This window comes from Cydia strobilella, chromosome 2 (genome assembly GCF_947568885.1).
Source record: "Cydia strobilella chromosome 2, ilCydStro3.1, whole genome shotgun sequence".
In the NCBI taxonomy this organism is placed as follows: domain Eukaryota; kingdom Metazoa; phylum Arthropoda; class Insecta; order Lepidoptera; family Tortricidae; genus Cydia; species Cydia strobilella.
In genome coordinates, this window is record NC_086042.1 from 27,926,486 (window position 1) to 27,946,425 (window position 19,940).

A 19,940-nucleotide genomic window follows, 5' to 3' on the forward strand; every position below is an offset into this window, starting at 1 on the left:
TACTCACCGGCAGGAACACAACACTATTAGTAGGGTCTAGTGTTATTTGGCTGCGGTTTTCTGTAAGGTGGAGGTACCTCCCCAGTTGGGCTCTGCTCTAGATCTGGAATGACATCCGCTGTCCTATGCCCTACCACACAAAGTGCCCATACCTCTCTTTTGGACGTAGTTTAAGGACATACCCGGGTCCAAAACAAAACAGTTTTAAATTGTGGTATTTTCTATAAAAAGGGACCTTATTGTCGCGCGGCATTGTATTTATATCGGAGCATCGTTTAAAATGGCGTAAGCGCCATCGACAATAAGGTCCCTTTTTATAGAAAATACCACAATTTAAAACTGTGCATATATTTGGATGCTTATAGTCCGTGGTGTAACCTACCTACACTTAATTATACGGAAAATGATCATGATGGAATTTCCTTTTGCAGATTTGCTCCTTTTGACTCACAGATTGATTTAGGAAGTTATACCTGGAGTTGCCATGGTTATGGTTACCAGTACAATTTTACACTTGGTTAACGGTTTGACCGCTTAACCCCGGATTAGTGGGATGGTGCAAGTGGGCCTAATCAATAGTATTGAAATACCTTTTTGCACATACAATCCTTCCCAATGGTTTTAATCTTAACATTAACTAACTACAATACAAATCGTCACTATACCTTACTCAACCTCATATCTGCAACAATCATTTGATGGAAATGTCGCTTATCTTTCATTCGGAATACGGGTGTTTTTGCCATCAAATGAGTGTTGCAGATACGAGGTTGAGTAAGTATAGCGGCGAAATAGCACAAACACTATGCAGGGGGTACTCTGTGCTTGTTAAGAAGAGGCCTTCTTACACAATGCAGGCCTCCCGAGACAAAAGACCGATACTCAGTGTCACTTCGTAGTAAGTTTAGGTTACGGTGTATACTGTATTATAGTGAATTGAAGACTGATAGACATTTTTTATATATTTGTTTATAGCCTATTTTGTGCCCTACTGCTGGGCAAAAGGCCCCTTTCTTTCGCCACTCATCACTGTTTGGCACATGTTCCCGCAAGTCGCTGGAAGGTCATCCCGCCATCTCTTTTTTGGTCTGCTTCTAGGATAATAATATTTATTTGTTTTTATTATTTATTCATTAAAGAGGTAAATATATTGGTCATATTGAACAGATTTTGCTATTGAAATAACCCCGAAAACCAAAAAACGAATTGGCTGTTAATACGTTCGGAAGTTCAGATGTTTTCTTATTGGACAGCATTACTACAGAGGCGACATACCAAACAATGAAATTGTCGCAATCACAACCTGTACCACGCGACCAAAACGTCGTAAGCGCCGTGAACAAAATATTGGTTCTCTGTGCCGGTTCTATACGTTAGTAGTAATAGTTCAATGTGGGACAGCCATTTTTCGTGGGCAGTTCCATAATTAAAATTCACACAACCATTTTAATTATGGAACTATCTGAACCAAGATGGCGTTGACGGTTTCGTTTGTTATTTAACAATTTTAACGCATATCAGTAAAAGAACATGGGTCAAAATCATAAAAATAATTAATGCAAATAAAAAAAATCATTTATCTATATTTAAATACATTCTATCGTATTTTTATAAATCTTCATTTTTAGTTTTAAAGTGTGTCGACAGATGGCAGTGAATTTACTGGGGTTACAAAATTTACTATGACAGTACCGCTCTAGTATAAGTTACTCTATGAAAACACGATCGCCGTGTTTCTCAAAAATGTAATCATCAGAAGAATTCTTAAACCAACAATAATAAATCAAAGGCATGGCTAGAAGAGTTAGTCTTAATCGTTAAAGCTGGTCTTAAATATCTTCCATAAAACTTCATGCACAAAATTAGCCATTCAAATACGGTCTCTAAACTAAATTATCGCTAGCCAAGTTCGGCGACAGCGAGACAGTCGTCTAAGTCGACCCAAAATCACTGCTAACAAGATTCAATTTTCATATTTCAGCATTGCAGTGCAGATGTAAGTGCGACGCGACTGCCAAACGGATGATAAAACGGTGTGGCGACACCTCGACCGCATTCGGACTTTATAAATTTGATTTATTTAACATTACTATACTCGACGCCACCATTCCATTAAATAATCTAACCTCACTCGGATCCTTTTTCTTTCGTAATAATGGAAAATATGTAAAGAAGTAATCTCAATTTTCCCTTTTGCATACTCTAGCATTTAAAATAAAAATAGATGTATCATTTTAGTTTTGTTTAGTTTCTTAAAACATACGGAAAAGAGAAAAAGTGAGGTTAGATTATTGGAATCTAATGGTGGCGTCGAGTTTAGGAGTTCAGCTCAATTCTACTAGACCTATTATTATAAATTCTGATTTAAACTTTCACGATTTCTACACCTTATCAAAGATAGATATAACTCCGTAATAGATGGATACAGTCTAAGGAAAAAGCGTGCCTCGAAAATCACAAATATTTGATTCTCGATCAGATGGCGCCACTAGTTTTGGCCTACTCTCGTATAAAGGGCGTTGACTGTTTCGTTTGTTATTTATAATTTTAACGCATACCAGTGAAAGAACATGGGTCAAAATCATATAAAAATAATTAATGCAAATAAAAAAATCATTTATCCATATTTAAATACATTTTAACGTATATTTATAAATCTTCATTTTTAGTTTTAAAGTATGTCGATAGATGGCAGTGAATTTACAGTGGTTACAAAATTTACTATGACAGTACCGCTCTATCTTATTATATCCTCATTGACCTTATTAAACAATTTCAGTCGGGACGAGGGTTTTAAGATCTCATCCATATGGAATCCAGTCATTAGTAAATATAATCGGAAACGAATATCGACAGTCGATAAATATTATATAGTTAGTGTTGTGTGTTGACAGAGTAACATCCCTAGTGCGCAAAACGTTCAAGCTAATAAACAAGACCTACTGTCCGAGCGCGAATTCCGTGCACGGGTGAGGAATGTTAGGAATGTTGGGCGTCATGACAGAGTAATGGTGACTGGTACGGGCACGGCGCACACCCCCCCACTTCCTCGAACTCCGAGTGCACGGAATTGGCACGCGGACAGTATCAATGTCGCGGGCGACAGTTCATTCTACAGTTTAGCTGTGCGAGGCAGAAAGTTCCTGCCCTGGCTCACAGGGTGGACACGCTATACATTAAAAATCACTTGCGTTTCTATGTGTGAACGGCATGTCTGTACACGCGGCATGCGTCATTGTGTGAGTAAGTTGCTTAAAAATAGTACTGAGCGGCCGGCAAACGGCCAATCTGCTGTCGCGGGGCGAGGTAATTCGAATCGGGGCGGGGCGGTGCGTGGCCGTTCTGTACGTATGATATTAAAGGCTGTTTTTTAAAGGTATACAAATTCAAAATATAACTGACACTTATCTGACGCATATATAACGGAAAGATCGTTATTTCCAACGAATTGAGAGCACCGAAAACAATATTGTTAGGTACTCATGTTACATTTACTGAATGAAGTATTTGTTTACTGCCTAATTACTGATTTATTAGAAAACAATATCGTGTTTTTGTACAAAATTAGGTTGTCTCTAACACGTGTTTATACATATACAATATTTATTCTTCTATTGATATTTTGTCTTATTTGCTCCTGAACATTAATATTATTCCACAGTTAGTAAAAATTAATGATGGTTCGTTATTATAATTTAAGTATATTTTATTGATCCGCAATCAATTTATATATTCTTCCGCAATTAATCGACGCATTATTATTTGCGCAAAAATTAAAATGGAAATGGTGTGGCCATACAGCACGTATGCATAGGGACAGATGGGCAAAAATAACCACCCTATGGCGGGGCTCTTCGGGGACAAGAAACAAAGGGAAACCTAAAGAAAAATGGCTCGACGAAATCGTGGCTACAGCCGGTCAAGACTGGTCACAGAAGGCCAAGGACAGGAAAAACTGGCTGAATCTGGAGGAGGCCTTCACCCGTAGAGGGGTCTCTACACAATATAAATATAACTTTTTTTTACTTTTATAAACATATTTTAATTTTTTTTGTAGAGAATTAATAAAGGCTTTTTATTTTATTTTATTTATATTTTATTGATGACATGTACCGTAAAATGTACGTTGTCCCCCTCTATCTACAGTTTTTATATATGAAAACTAGTTATATGTATCACAAACTCATGTACCTAAGTGTTACAACATGAGAGCAGTGATGGTTTTCTTTAAATCGCCATATATATCAACATACCTACCACAATATAATAATTTTAAAAATTTAAATTAAATTTCGTATTTTGGATACCAAGTAGGCACATGATACGGTATATTATATGTTGATTTGGAGAAATCTCAAGTTAAAAATGCAGCCGGAAGTCAAAAAAAGTAGTTATAGAATTAAGACGAAAATTAACCGTTTTCCTCTCTGGATATTAACATTATTAAAAATATTTTTACACAATTTGATGTATTTTAATCAAAGCTATTAGATTTTTAAACGGTCGAGCCCATTAGATTTTTGTAAATTTTTGATTATTATAAGTTAGGAGCATTAAAAAAATTGTTTTTCGCTCCTAACTTTTATAATAATTAAAAAAGCAAAAATAAAATCAAACGGTCGGGCATAGCTATGACTAAAATACATAAAATTCTGTAAATATATTTTCCATAATGCCAATATCCAGGGAGGAAAATGAAGACTATGTTTTTACGGAGAATCGATCGTCTCCTTTCCTCTTAATAGTCGTACACAGAGATATAGGTAACTTCACTTTTACTGTTCAGAATGCAATAAAAAATTTACTGTGGGGCGTTGTGAAGGCTCCGTATAATATCTTCAACTAACAATTTCGAGTGCCAGAATAAATATATCTGTCGCCAACGTCTTTTTATATAAATCATAGATGACTATACAATGTGTAATGCAATAAAATATGAGGTTATATGTCATATACCTCATATTTTATTGCATCGACTGAATCAATATTTTTCAATTTCAAATTATTTTTCTCGTTTCGAACGCTGGACTTAAATGTATTGTAGGTATTTACTCTGCATATTTGGATATTGGTATGGTTTGGTTATCGATTAATGAGCCATTGATCCTCAATCACGCAAAACAGCTGAAAGGATTTCGATGAAACTTGGCACATAGATGAATTTTTGATGAAAATTGTTCTAAAAACTAATATGTATGTAAAAACTAATATGACCAATTTTTCCCATGTGCTACACGAAATCGCATCATTCTTCAATAAAATCATGGAGCTCAATAATTACTAAATGTGCACCAACAATTCCGCTTTCTATAATTTTTACAAGTTGAAAAAAGTAGCATTAGGTAGTTCAGTGACACTCCGATAAAGGTATGACCAGATAAAGTGAATATATTATTTGGTTTCGTCTACGGATATACAAGAACAATCTTTTCTATTGCATTTTCTTGTTAGAGAACCTACTGGGGTTAAATAAGCAAATCAGCACCCTGCTATTCAGTAAGAAAAAACTTATCCATTCAGTGGCTTAGAGGATTATTTTCTTAGTTAATGGGTCGATTCTGTTAATGGAGTTGCCTCATAAATATTATCTTGGAACTTGAATAAATCTTTATTAGGCGACTTTATTTATCGTGGATAAGCGGAGATATTGCAACACAAATGTATTGAATGTTGTTTTCGTTGTATGAGTTATTGGGGCCATTTTTAAGGATGAGTGGCTTGTTTCAAGAGTGTTAAGAGTATGTAGGGAGGCTCAGGCTCAGCAGTTAGGTGATTTAGATAATGATTTTTAAGAATATTAATATATTTAATATAATTTTTAAGAAAACTACGGATAACTTGTCATATATTATATACGCGACGCGCTCAGACACAATGGCCGACCGGTCTTAGGCGTAATAATCATTTGAGAACTTTCATAATATACAGTAGTAGTTCCATAGGATTGATGAGTGTATCTATACATATAATAAAGCGGAAGAGGGTCGAAAGTCTGTACATGGAAGATATCTATACATATAATAAAGCGGAAGAGGGTCGAAAGTCTGTACATGGAAGATATTCGAAAAAAAATTGGCTGGGGATACTTAGAATCGATAACAGAACACATTCCAACAGTTTTTAGAATTTTTGTCTGTTTATCTGTTTATCTGTTTATCTGTTTGTCTGTTTATCTGTTTGTCTGTTTATTTGACCGCGCAACTAATGAAAACGGCTGAACGGATTTTGATGCAAACTTTACTAATCTGTCGAAAAAATCAACGGCCAGGTTTTAGGCTATAAAAATTTGAGAAATTTTACCCCTAAGGGGGTTAAAAAGGGGATGAAAGTTTGTATGGGGTTCAAGATTTATTTTAAGCTAGCAATTTGAAACTTCGTAAGAAGATATATTATTGAAATACAAGAAAACTAATTTCAGCTTTTTTGAAAATTCATCCCCTAAGGAGGTGAAATAGAGGTTGAAAGTTTGTATGGAAATCAATTTTTTTTAGTGCGGTACTTGAAACTTTGTATAATGGGCATATTATTATAATACAGGAAAAGTGATTTTAGCGTTTTCAAGAATTCGTCCCCTAACTAACCCTGTAAAGGGGGTTGAAAGTTTGAATCCATTACAAATGCTTTGAAACTTCTTAGAAAGGTATGATAGACGATTAAAAAAAACCAAATTTTGACGTTTTTGGAAATTTAACCCCTCAGGGGGTTGAAAAGGGGATGAAAGTTTGTCTTGGGGTGCAAATTTTATTTTAAGCTAGGAACTTAAAACTTTGCAAAACGTTATTATATTAAAAAGCAAGAAAATTGCTTTCACCGTTTTTAAAAATTCATCCCCCATTGTGGTGAAAAAGGGGTTAAAAACTTTATCTTGATAACTATATCATTTTAGCTACTAGGCCAAGTTAGGTATCGTTTTTGTATAAATCGGGTATGCCGAATTTATTTATGATATCAAAATGACACTATTCCCGAGTGAAAACACAAAAAATATGAAAAAAACTTTTTTTAATTTCTCTTTACGCTTAAACCGCTAAACCGATTTAGATAAAATTTGGTATAGAGATAGTTTGAGTCCCGTGGAAGAACATAGGGTAGTCTTTAACCAAAAAAATGGAGACTGCGTTTGCATGGAGAAGCGGCCGTGCCCTTTCCTCTTAATAATGGTCACGAAGGTGGGTACTTTAAAAAAAAAAATTTTTCAGTAAATGTCAAACGATTTGGGACTTAAACGCGTTACCATGCCTTCCCGAAAAAAATCGAATCTTTCGCGAAAGTCTCGCAATGCATTGCGGCCACAAGGGGCACGGCCTCAGGAGTGAGAAAAACCGCGGTGATAGACTCAGTGGCGCTCTAGCCAGGCAGGTCGCTTCGCTTTCGGCTGAAACGGCAAGCCAGCGCGAGTTCGATTGTGATCCCAAATACATCGTACGTAATACATATGTAGGCGCAGATCCTGACGGAGTGTGGCGCCGGAGAAGCCGTGTTCATCCCGCGTATCCCCCTCATTCCGAGCAACTTCCCGTTCCGCTTCAAACGCCTACAGGTCCCCGTGAGCGTCTGCTTCGCTATGACCATCAACAAGTCGTAGGGGCAGATGCATTTCCCACTCCGAAAACAAAAAAAAAGGGGCAGACGCTGCCCGCCGCCGGCGTCATGCTTAAGACTGATTTGACTGGAGGACCGATTTGGATGACATGATTTTGATGGGAACACCCAAATATTCCGAAATACCTTTTTCCGATTTTTATAACCACGACTTTCATAATCCCGATTATTTATAAGTCCGAAATATCAAAATTACGATTTTTAAAAACACGATGGAATAAAATCACGAATGTGCTATTTCCGAAAACTTAATCCGATTGTCACTTGACAGAAAGCTTAAAGTTCCGATTTTACACATTTCCGAAAATATTTTTTTCCGAATTCCTAAATTCCGAAAAATCATTGTCCGATCGGAAATAATAATTCGGTATTCAGAAATTCGGTTGTTTACAAGATCGTAAAAATGAAATCCGTGATATTCAAATGAAGACTCACGTTTTAGTAATTATTACGGGTACCTGTCGTGCCGCATCATGTTAAATTCGGCATAAAATATTTTTGGCATAAAAATTTGGCATAAAAATTTGGCATAAATAAATTAGACAGAACTGCGAACCTGTGAACCCGAACTGTTGCTAGAAGTGGGTTAGGTTAGGTTAGAACTGCGACCCCCAAGAAAACGAACTGTTGCCAGAAGTGGGTTAGGTTAGGTTAGAATTGCGACCCCCAAGAAATCGAACTGTTGCCAGAAAAGTGGGTTAGGTTAGGTTAGAACTGCGACCCCCAAGAAAACGAACTGTTGCCAGAAAAAAGGAAATTTAAAAATTGGGATATTTAAAATAGGAATCAAGTTAATTCGGAATAAGGGCAATTCCGAATTCGTGATTTTGAAAATCGTAAATGTTAAATTCGGTGTTTGCCACCATCGGAATTATGTAGTTCGGAATTTACAATATTCGGGTTTTTGGGTTTTCGGAAATATAAATCTTCGTGATTTTCATCATTCGTAATTATGACAGTCGGAATTTTGATGGGTCAAGCATTTAAAAATCGGAATGATAAAATTCGACATTCTAAAATTCGGAATAAAAAATTTCGGAATTATGTAGGGTACCCGATTTGCATAGGTACAGTCAAGGACGTTAAAATACAAAAATGGTACTGTATCGTTCGATATACACCTACTACCCTATGCCGTTTAAATCACGTCAAAAATTTGAATAAGGGCAAAAAAATATTCATTTTGGAGTGTAATTTTATTTAGTGGTAGCAATGAGGATATAATATTATAGAGCACTGTCATAGTAAATTTTGTAACCACTGTTTTTTATTTGCATTAATTATTTTTATTCTTTTGACCCATGTTCTTTCACTGATATGCGTTAAAATTGTTAAATAATAACAAACGAAACCGTCAACGCCCTCTATACGAGAGTAGGCAAAAGGTAGTAGCGACATCTGATCGAGAATCAAATTTTCGTGATTTTCGAGGCATGTTTTCTCCTTAGACTGTATCCATCTATTACGGAGTTATATGTATCTTTGGTGGTAGGTACCTAATTGTAAAATATTTTATCTGGACTACAGTCCTCTAGCGTATCCATCTGTCAACTTTACTTTAAGTTCTGTCTCCAGGGGACAGGGAGATAAATTAGGGGTGAATTAGCCGCTTACTGACACAGACCGAATTCCACGCAGGCGAAGCCGCGGGCACAGCTAGTTGTAAATATTTTTACTAGTCTATACATATAATAAAGCGGAAGAGGGTCGAAAGTCTGTACATGGAAGATATTCGAAAAAAAATTGGCTGGGGATACTTAGAATCGATAACAGAACACATTCCAACAGTTTTTAGAATTTTTGTCTGTTTATCTGTTTATCTGTTTGTCTGTTTATCTGTTTGTCTGTTTATTTGACCGCGCAACTAATGAAAACGGCTGAACGGATTTTGATGCAAACTTTACTAATCTGTCGAAAAAATCAACGGCCAGGTTTTAGGCTATAAAAATTTGAGAAATTTTACCCCTAAGGGGGTTAAAAAGGGGATGAAAGTTTGTATGGGGTTCAAGATTTATTTTAAGCTAGCAATTTGAAACTTCGTAAGAAGATATATTATTGAAATACAAGAAAACTAATTTCAGCTTTTTTGAAAATTCATCCCCTAAGGAGGTGAAATAGAGGTTGAAAGTTTGTATGGAAATCAATTTTTTTTAGTGCGGTACTTGAAACTTTGTATAATGGGCATATTATTATAATACAGGAAAAGTGATTTTAGCGTTTTCAAGAATTCGTCCCCTAACTAACCCTGTAAAGGGGGTTGAAAGTTTGAATCCATTACAAATGCTTTGAAACTTCTTAGAAAGGTATGATAGACGATTAAAAAAAACCAAATTTTGACGTTTTTGGAAATTTAACCCCTCAGGGGGTTGAAAAGGGGATGAAAGTTTGTCTTGGGGTGCAAATTTTATTTTAAGCTAGGAACTTAAAACTTTGCAAAACGTTATTATATTAAAAAGCAAGAAAATTGCTTTCACCGTTTTTAAAAAATCATCCCCCATGGTGGTGAAAAAGGGGTTAAAAACTTTATCTTGATAACTATATCATTTTAGCTACTAGGCCAAGTTAGGTATCGTTTTTGTATAAATCGGGTATGCCGAATTTATTTATGATATCAAAATGACACTAATCCCGAGTGAAAACACAAAAAATATGAAAAAAACTTTTTTTAATTTCTCTTTACGCTTAAACCGCTAAACCGATTTAGATAAAATTTGGTATAGAGATAGTTTGAGTCCCGTGGAAGAACATAGGGTAGTCTTTAACCAAAAAAATGGAGACTGCGTTTGCATGGAGAAGCGGCCGTGCCCTTTCCTCTTAATAATGGTCACGAAGGTGGGTACTTTAAAAAAAAACATTTTTCAGTAAATGTCAAACGATTTGGGACTTAAACGCGTTACCATGCCTTCCCGAAAAAAATCGAATCTTTCGCGAAAGTCTCGCAATGCATTGCGGCCACAAGGGGCACGGCCTCAGGAGTGAGAAAAACCGCGGTGATAGACTCAGTGGCGCTCTAGCCAGGCAGGTCGCTTCGCTTTCGGCTGAAACGGCAAGCCAGCGCGAGTTCGATTGTGATCCCAAATACATCGTACGTAATACATATGTAGGCGCAGATCCTGACGGAGTGTGGCGCCGGAGAAGCCGTGTTCATCCCGCGTATCCCCCTCATTCCGAGCAACTTCCCGTTCCGCTTCAAACGCCTACAGGTCCCCGTGAGCGTCTGCTTCGCTATGACCATCAACAAGTCGTAGGGGCAGATGCATTTCCCACTCCGAAAACAAAAAAAAAAGGGGCAGACGCTGCCCGCCGCCGGCGTCATGCTTAAGACTGATTTGACTGGAGGACCGATTTGGATGACATGATTTTGATGGGAACACCCAAATATTCCGAAATACCTTTTTCCGATTTTTATAACCACGACTTTCATAATCCCGATTATTTATAAGTCCGAAATATCAAAATTACGATTTTTAAAAACACGATGGAATAAAATCACGAATGTGCTATTTCCGAAAACTTAATCCGATTGTCACTTGACAGAAAGCTTAAAGTTCCGATTTTACACATTTCCGAAAATATTTTTTTCCGAATTCCTAAATTCCGAAAAATCATTGTCCGATCGGAAATAATAATTCGGTATTCAGAAATTCGGTTATTTACAAGATCGTAAAAATGAAATCCGTGATATTCAAATGAAGACTCACGTTTTAGTAATTATTACGGGTACCTGTCGTGCCGCATCATGTTAAATTCGGCATAAAATATTTTTGGCATAAAAATTTGGCATAAAAATTTGGCATAAATAAATTAGACAGAACTGCGAACCTGTGAACCCGAACTGTTGCTAGAAGTGGGTTAGGTTAGGTTAGAACTGCGACCCCCAAGAAAACGAACTGTTGCCAGAAGTGGGTTAGGTTAGGTTAGAATTGCGACCCCCAAGAAATCGAACTGTTGCCAGAAAAGTGGGTTAGGTTAGGTTAGAACTGCGACCCCCAAGAAAACGAACTGTTGCCAGAAAAAAGGAAATTTAAAAATTGGGATATTTAAAATAGGAATCAAGTTAATTCGGAATAAGGGCAATTCCGAATTCGTGATTTTGAAAATCGTAAATGTTAAATTCGGTGTTTGCCACCATCGGAATTATGTAGTTCGGAATTTACAATATTCGGGTTTTTGGGTTTTCGGAAATATAAATCTTCGTGATTTTCATCATTCGTAATTATGACAGTCGGAATTTTGATGGGTCAAGCATTTAAAAATCGGAATGATAAAATTCGACATTCTAAAATTCGGAATAAAAAATTTCGGAATTATGTAGGGTACCCGATTTGCATAGGTACAGTCAAGGACGTTAAAATACAAAAATGGTACTGTATCGTTCGATATACACCTACTACCCTATGCCGTTTAAATCACGTCAAAAATTTGAATAAGGGCAAAAAAATATTCATTTTGGAGTGTAATTTTATTTAGTGGTAGCAATGAGGATATAATATTATAGAGCACTGTCATAGTAAATTTTGTAACCACAGTTTTTTATTTGCATTAATTATTTTTATTCTTTTGACCCATGTTCTTTCACTGATATGCGTTAAAATTGTTAAATAATAACAAACGAAACCGTCAACGCCCTCTATACGAGAGTAGGCAAAAGGTAGTAGCGACATCTGATCGAGAATCAAATTTTCGTGATTTTCGAGGCATGTTTTCTCCTTAGACTGTATCCATCTATTACGGAGTTATATGTATCTTTGGTGGTAGGTACCTAATTGTAAAATATTTTATCTGGACTACAGTCCTCTAGCGTATCCATCTGTCAACTTTACTTTAAGTTCTGTCTCCAGGGGACAGGGAGATAAATTAGGGGTGAATTAGCCGCTTACTGACACAGACCGAATTCCACGCAGGCGAAGCCGCGGGCACAGCTAGTTGTAAATATTTTTACTAGTATAGTTTAGCTTTGTCTTATTCGTACCTGCAGCTTTTTTTTAACACTGAAAAGAATAATATTTTTTTTTTCCTTACACATAGAAGTGTCAGAGATTCACAGATTTTTTTATATGGTGGGTTTTTTTTAAACGTTCATATTTCATATTTATTTATTGCATCCATGGAACACAGGTGTCACATATATAATAGTTTCACATGGGCCCTGGTAGGGCAAGGCAATTATCTTAAATCTAAAGATTAATTTATATACGTACAATATATTTGACAGTGTCTTATTTAACTTTTAATAATTTCATAGTTGTATTATATAATATATAGTTATTTCTAAAGTCAATAACTAATTTTATTTTACCAAAATTTATAAAATTAAATATAAAATAATAATATACATGCTTAAAACACGGTTAAATGGTGGGGCTATAAAAATCATAAGGTTTTTTTATCATTTAATTAGCTAAATATAGGTATACGGTACCTATTTATAACCGATCCTACGTTCTATAAATTCGATCCTAATAATGTTTCATATGAACACCTTCTAGTTTTCATCCAACACCGACATAACTAGAGTGAAGAACGACATTCCGGTTCTTAAAAACTGAAAAAAAGCCAAAATTAAAATGTTTCTTAAGAGATTATCAACGTTGTGGTACTGTTATAAATATCTTTACATATGCCATAACCCTATTAAAAGTAATTTGGGTAGTTGTTTATCTGTGGTAAAAAATCTGGGCATTAAGAAAAAGTTAAGTGAAGTATCGTACCCAGGTAAAAGTAGGCGCTGACAAAGTGATGGTCCCAAATATGTAAATAGGCATTCGTTGGCTCAGCGCCATTTTGAAAATGCGCACATGGACCTTGTGAGTCCTGTCGAAGATGTACCATTTTTCTGTTACTGCTGTCTCTAGCCTGGCGCACTGAGAAAAAAATCAATTATATTGTCAATTTTATTTGTAATAAGCTTCTATTGTCGATAGTATTTTTAAAAGTATCTTAAATTAGTTGAAATATTAATACATTATTTATATTTACAGTACCAGTACAATATAAGCAAAATTCGAGAAAAATATGAATTGAAAAAGAGATCATTTATTTGCCAATTATACTAGTTATCACCTGACCATTTTTATTACCAACTACCTGAAAGAAAAATATCCTAATTGTATGTATAATATTAGTCGAGTTAATAATGTCAACATACAATTTTACATTTTTCGAGGGAATTTGGTCATGTGATATTTATATTGGAGTTATGTTTGAGAAAACATTATAACATTTGTTATAAGAATATATTTATATTCTTTATCGAGCTTTTGTGTAATGAGAGTTTATTATTTAGGAGAAAAGGTATTCGTATTAATTAAGAACAATTATTGTCAACAGTACCTGGCATTATTACAGTATATAAATTTTCTAGGAAAAATCACAGTAAACTTTTTACACAGGTGGGTACGGGCTCAGATGCTTAAACTATTTCTTAAGTCGACCCAATGAAGGCGGCTCTTTGAGCTATATCAACGACCTTGGCGCACACGAACGCGCTATAAGCTTAGCACGGAGCATTATATCAATACAAATTTATACATGTACCCGATTGGTTGCTTCCTACCATCGACGATTTGCTTTAACATGGCACCTATGGCATCACTACTGGCATCGGTATGCACTTTAAAAGGTTTATTCTAGTCCGAAATTCTTATAGTTCTTTAGACTGTTTCCTAAGAAATTAAAATCTATATTCAGCCTCGAAGGTTCATATAAATGGAGGAATTACTTCTTTTGCACGCTTTTACTTACTTCATTCTCAACCTGTTGTCCAAGTATACAAAACATAAGCACAACCATGATGAAGCAGTATTCGTGCACGTAGTATTTCATCGTGTCAGGAGACGTTTTATTCTGGAAAGGAATTGCTCGCGTCAAGATAAGTTTGGAAGCGGATTCGGATTAAACAAATAGGACTTTATTCGAAGCACTGGTTGCTGAGCGGTAAGGAAACGATTGTGATTTGAAACCCAGCTAGTACAAAAGTACTTTTACACACTAACTAAAATGGTCAAACACTTACTTGATGATGAAAGGCTGTTTTGTACAACCCTACACTGTTACTAAATTTGTCAAGAAATACGTTTCAATTACACAAATATCAAATCAGAATCATATTTTTAAACTGAATATGTTACCAGAATTTACTGAACCACAAGAGACATTGAAATCTCGGAGAACCAGTGTATTGTGAACTGTATTTCCGTAACGGGTATGTTTAATCAGAATGGGCACTGTAACTGCTATTTTAATTTACTCGAGCATTTGGAATGACAGTAGAGTTCTTTGGCGCCCTAGTGCTTTATAGGATATGTTTTTTACTTGGCAAATGCAACTTGAGATATTGTCCGAATGAGAAATTTGTCACAGGATTTTTATAATATATGGATTCTGTAGTGTTGAAATTTTAAACTAGCTACATTTTGATTTAACAAAATTTACGCATTTTAGTTCTAGCCTCTGTCAGGTCTTTTATGATAGAAAAATGGAGAGGTTTACATAACACCATGAAATATTTATATTGTAATTCTATTAGCTTTTATGACTGCAACATACCTCAGCACGAAATTCTATGGGAAAAAATGTTTACATATTTATTAACTCGACTGTAACTCGAAAAACAATAAAAAATATTCTAATGTGATATGTGAGAATTGAGTATGAGATAATTTAATAAAGGGTACACAAATATGTATTGTAACAAAAGCCAAAAATACTTAGTGAGTTCAGAAATTTATACCAAAAATAGTCAGTGAATTCAAAAATTTATACTAAAAATACTCAGTGAGTTCAGAAATCAGAGTACAGATCCTACAGCTAGCGGCCGGAGTGAATGGTATTGGAAAGTCAAATTAATATGGCGTCTTTTTCAATTTTTTTTTGTAATAACATCAATACAAGGCGGCTTATAATATTATTAGCTTCTACCCGCGATTTTGTTTGCGTAGAATCAGTGGCAGATTAGCCACGTGGCAAGTAGCAAATGCCACGGGCCCCGCGCGTTTGAGGGGCCCCGCGCACCTACGCATTGTGTCCGTAAAAAATCTAAGTTTCACTTCATTCACTTAATCCTGCGTATCCTGGCTGCGTAGAATGATATTTTTTGGATAACAAACTACCTCTCTTTTCCGAGAGTAAAGCTAACTCAGATCCTAAATTACTTCTAGATCGATTCATCGCATCGGTTCTTGTAAAGAAAAGACTGACCGAGTTACTTTTGCATCCACTAAGTCCTACGTTAATTTTTTGTAAATTATAACATCAACCTTAACCATTCCTTTTAAACCTATATCAGCCGCGGCATCGTGACCCCCTTGACATTACGTTTCATTGAAAGCTGTTTACTCACGGAGATGGCAATCTTCACAGAGCACACACAGACCAGCATGATGGCATCGAGAATTAGGGCCAAGTAAAATGGGCGGCAGATCAGATTCAGTTTGTTGCTGAAACTGAAAAATGTATTTAAGCTTGTATACTATTTATGATGTGAATAAATAAATAAAAACTATGCTTACTCTGTAGATCCATTTAAACTTACAAATTTTTATATTAAAGAAAAAATGTAAAAATTTACCGCTTCGGGCAAGACGCCCGAACATTTGTATAAGAATACAAATTACCGAAACCAATTACCGTAATAACGACAGATGTCGCTATGCGCCTTCCTTAATTTAATAATAAATAGAATATATTCAATATTTTTTGGAGCGACAATTAGAAAAAAAACAAACATGTTGGTACCTAAAACCTACCGTTGTCAATTGTTTAAATAGCCTATTATATATTATATATATAAAACTATTAAATCTCCAACAAAGTTACTAAGCTGCTATATCTGCATTGCAACTGCTGAAATTTGCACTCTAACGGTACCGTTCGAGTGTTTTCACATTGCCCGATCCGATATCGGATGTAGGATCCTACATTCGCGTAGTCAGGCCGCGGGGGCGCGCCCGGGCGCCGTCTTTAGCGGTCACGCACACTACAGCAAGCATTATGCATACACATACGCACACAAACATATATTATCGGTCCGACAGCTGACGGGGGGCTCCGACATGGCTGAATTTATCGGAAGCGCCTTTCCGATATCGGATGTCGGAAGGCGCCTATGACAAAAACAGCTGCACGAGAGTGCCATTGACATTTATTCCGCCTTTTTGCGTTATATATCGCCTTTTAGTAATAATTTATTAAATGCATAAATAAATACAGAGAAACACATATATCTTACATTTTACTTCCTTCCGACATCCGATATCGGATCGTACATTACTCTCAGACTATACACACAAGTTAGTGCCGACTGCATTGCTAGGTTGCTACCACAAATGTCAAAATCGATGTTGCTGTCCGTATTTTTGACATTTGCAGTAGCAATATAGTTGGTAGTAACATCACTGCAATACTGAAGCAGTAATGTTGATGCAGTCTAAATCCGAACGGTACCCTTTATTCAGCAGCACCTAACATAAACATTTATGAGTATTTAATTAACATAATTACCAGCTTTCAATGTTATTTCATTGATTATTCGTATTGAAAATGTAATCTGCTTGTTACTTGCAGTCTATTTATGCATTTAACGAGCTTAATGATTATTAAATGTCATTGCTACGGAATATTGGTATACAATTTGCAAATAGCACGTTTGCTGTATTAGTGATCGTTTCAATTAAGAAGGTAGCTGTCACATACAAACATCCACTTTGATTATTCATACTACTTAGCTTATTTGTTCGTAAATGGTTATTATTATCATAGTTCTGAGAATTGTTTTTTTTGTTAATTTCAACGCTTTCTTTAATAATCAGGGAATTTTCATAAGGGTCATAAACGTTACTTAGCCTAATGATTTCTACATGATGACTCAAAAGTACAATAATAAGTAGTTTTGAAAATAATGCATAAAAAGTTGTTCACGTTGAAGAAATCTAATATGATGACGAGAGTTCATCACAAATAATAAATATTATTTCTCTTTGATTATTAAAAAAAATTAAACGATTATCAACAGCTTGTCATGACAAAAGTAATAATAAAGCCATTATTATTTTTTATATAAAAAAAATGAAAACAGAAAAATGGAATGGACGGTGCCGTTAAGATAGAACATTCCTACATTCCTACGGTAGATGTCGCTATATGCCTCCCTAAGGCGTGTAAACAAAAATGAAGGAATGGAAAGATTCTGGAAAGCTTCGGTAGCTCAATTGGTTAAGAGCAATCGGGTCAATATCTGCTTGGTAAAAATTAATAACGCCATTATTAAATGTGAACACAAAACCTAAACGGCTGCTGTAGGTATGTTAATTTACCGCTTAAGCTTAACATAATGGCCGACACACTGCGACAATATGGCGGTGCAGTAAACCTGCCACTTGTTGCCCCTGTGGCCCGTGATCTCCAGAACCAGCTCATCCAGGTGCATCAGGATGAAGGTGAGGATCCGCAGCTGTCTGATCGTCTGACCGACCAGCAAGATTATTGTTAGTTGGAAGCCTGGGTAAGCTGCAAAATAAATTTAATCAACCGTTATACCGTTCAGATTCAGACCATCAACATTTCTGCTAAAGTAATGCGGCGCAACAATGAAGCATGCTACTTTTTTGACGTTTTCTGCAGCAATGCAGTCGGTTACATTACTGCTCAATGTAGCTGCCCTGTTGTACAGTCGAAGGCAAAAATATCGATCCAGACAAATGGCTCAAGAATATGTGAACACGACTTTATTGTCTAAGGTGTAAGAGCGTACACATATTTTTGAAACTTTGGGACTGTAGGTGTATATATTTATGCCCTAGACTGTATATCTAAATAAATTAAATAGCTTATATGTAGGCGAAGGATCTGATGAGTTAGTAATTAGGTACCAACTAATAATGACGGACTTAGTGTAGCATCTAACTCTATAGTTTTTATTATATCTTTTTGTAAACCAGAAATAATTTGTAAGAAGCAATTACAAGATACAAGACATTGGAATTGTTACTTTTTAGGTTAAAGATGCTATAGTTATACCTATTGTATAATAATCACACTTACCTATGCAACACAAATATCCAGAGTAGGCGTTGAAAGCGTAAGTTATTAAGTAAACGTTGAAATTATTAAGACTCCAAGGAACCCACATCAAAAACCCTAAAACAAATGTCACAAAGTAATTAATTCTAATCCTTGATCACGCATTTATTCATGTTCTCGTCTTTTAAAGATAGGAGATTTTTTAATAAATGTAGTAGTCAACCAAAGATATTAAAAAACTTACATATGTACTTTTTTGGTAATATTTTAAATCAACTGACTAACAAAAAAGTAACAAAGATACTCCTGTTTATTAAATTCTCAACGCAGACAACTGTCAAGGGATTCGACCGAAATAAATTATGAAACACGCATAAATAATTAAAATAAACGAGCTTACCCAAGAGTCTCAAATCATCATCTTCCCTCGTGAACATACTGTACACAGAATCGCTCAAGTACAACGTCGCGGACGCCCACACACTGAAAACGTAAGTTTTTAACAAAACCCGAGTTAGTTTAAGTAATTTCTCCTGGGAGTCAACCACCATCCCTTTCAACTCGTTCAAGCGCCCCGTCCGTTCTAATTTCAAAACATATTCAATCAACGGCATTTCCAACATGGCGTCTTTGAAGCCCATCTCGTTGAGGAATTCCCTGAATTGCTTACGAAAATATAGACAGACACAGAAAGAGATGAACATGATTAGACCAGTTGTCCAGATGCAAGCGCCTTGGATGCAGAGGAGTACGTCGGAAACGTTGATGACTACGAAAGCTGTGGTAAAGACAATTGTCAAAAAGCCGATGATGACATTGAAGATTTGTAAGGAGAGCCATAGTTTAGAGTCCCAGTTGTTTTTGGCGAAGATGCTGATCCCAGCGACTGAGAGGACACGGTGGAAAGTTTGGATAGTTTCTTCCATGATGTGGATTTAAATGACTTGGAAATGTTGATTGTCTTTTCTTGCCATTTTTAGTTTGGACAATCACGCAGAAAAGTGCCCAATGTCGAGTTATTTTATATTTAGTTTTTTTTTGTAGTTATTTTATATTTTTTTATACTTATTTTATATATAGTTATTTATAGTTATTTTATCTTTTATATTTATATTTGGATAACATTTAGTTGGTTTTCAGAGGTCCTCACTCTTAGTGGAGTAAATACGAAATCTAAATTTGGGAGAAAAAAAAAAATTACTAAGACTCCTCTGTCCGTCAGTCCGTCGGTCCGTCTATCTGTCTGTCACCAGGCTGTATTTTATGAACCGTGATAGCTATATTCTGTTTTTTTTTTTTATTCCGTAGACTAAAATGAC

General features: G+C 35.7%; 1 protein-coding gene across 1 annotated transcript; it reads right to left on the minus strand.

Annotated features, from left to right (window-relative positions):
- Positions 1 to 13,061: 13,061 nt before the first annotated feature.
- On the minus strand, positions 13,062 to 19,583 carry LOC134755499 (odorant receptor 4-like). The gene is made up of 7 exons (XM_063692052.1): positions 19,022 to 19,583; positions 18,643 to 18,738; positions 17,916 to 18,108; positions 15,944 to 16,046; positions 14,347 to 14,448; positions 13,314 to 13,466; positions 13,062 to 13,147 (listed from the first exon to the last, which is right to left on the minus strand). Exons 1-7 carry the CDS (start codon positions 19,545 to 19,547, stop codon positions 13,088 to 13,090), a joined length of 1,233 nt encoding a protein of 410 aa, XP_063548122.1. The 5' UTR covers positions 19,548 to 19,583; the 3' UTR covers positions 13,062 to 13,087.
- Positions 19,584 to 19,940: the final 357 nt, after the last annotated feature.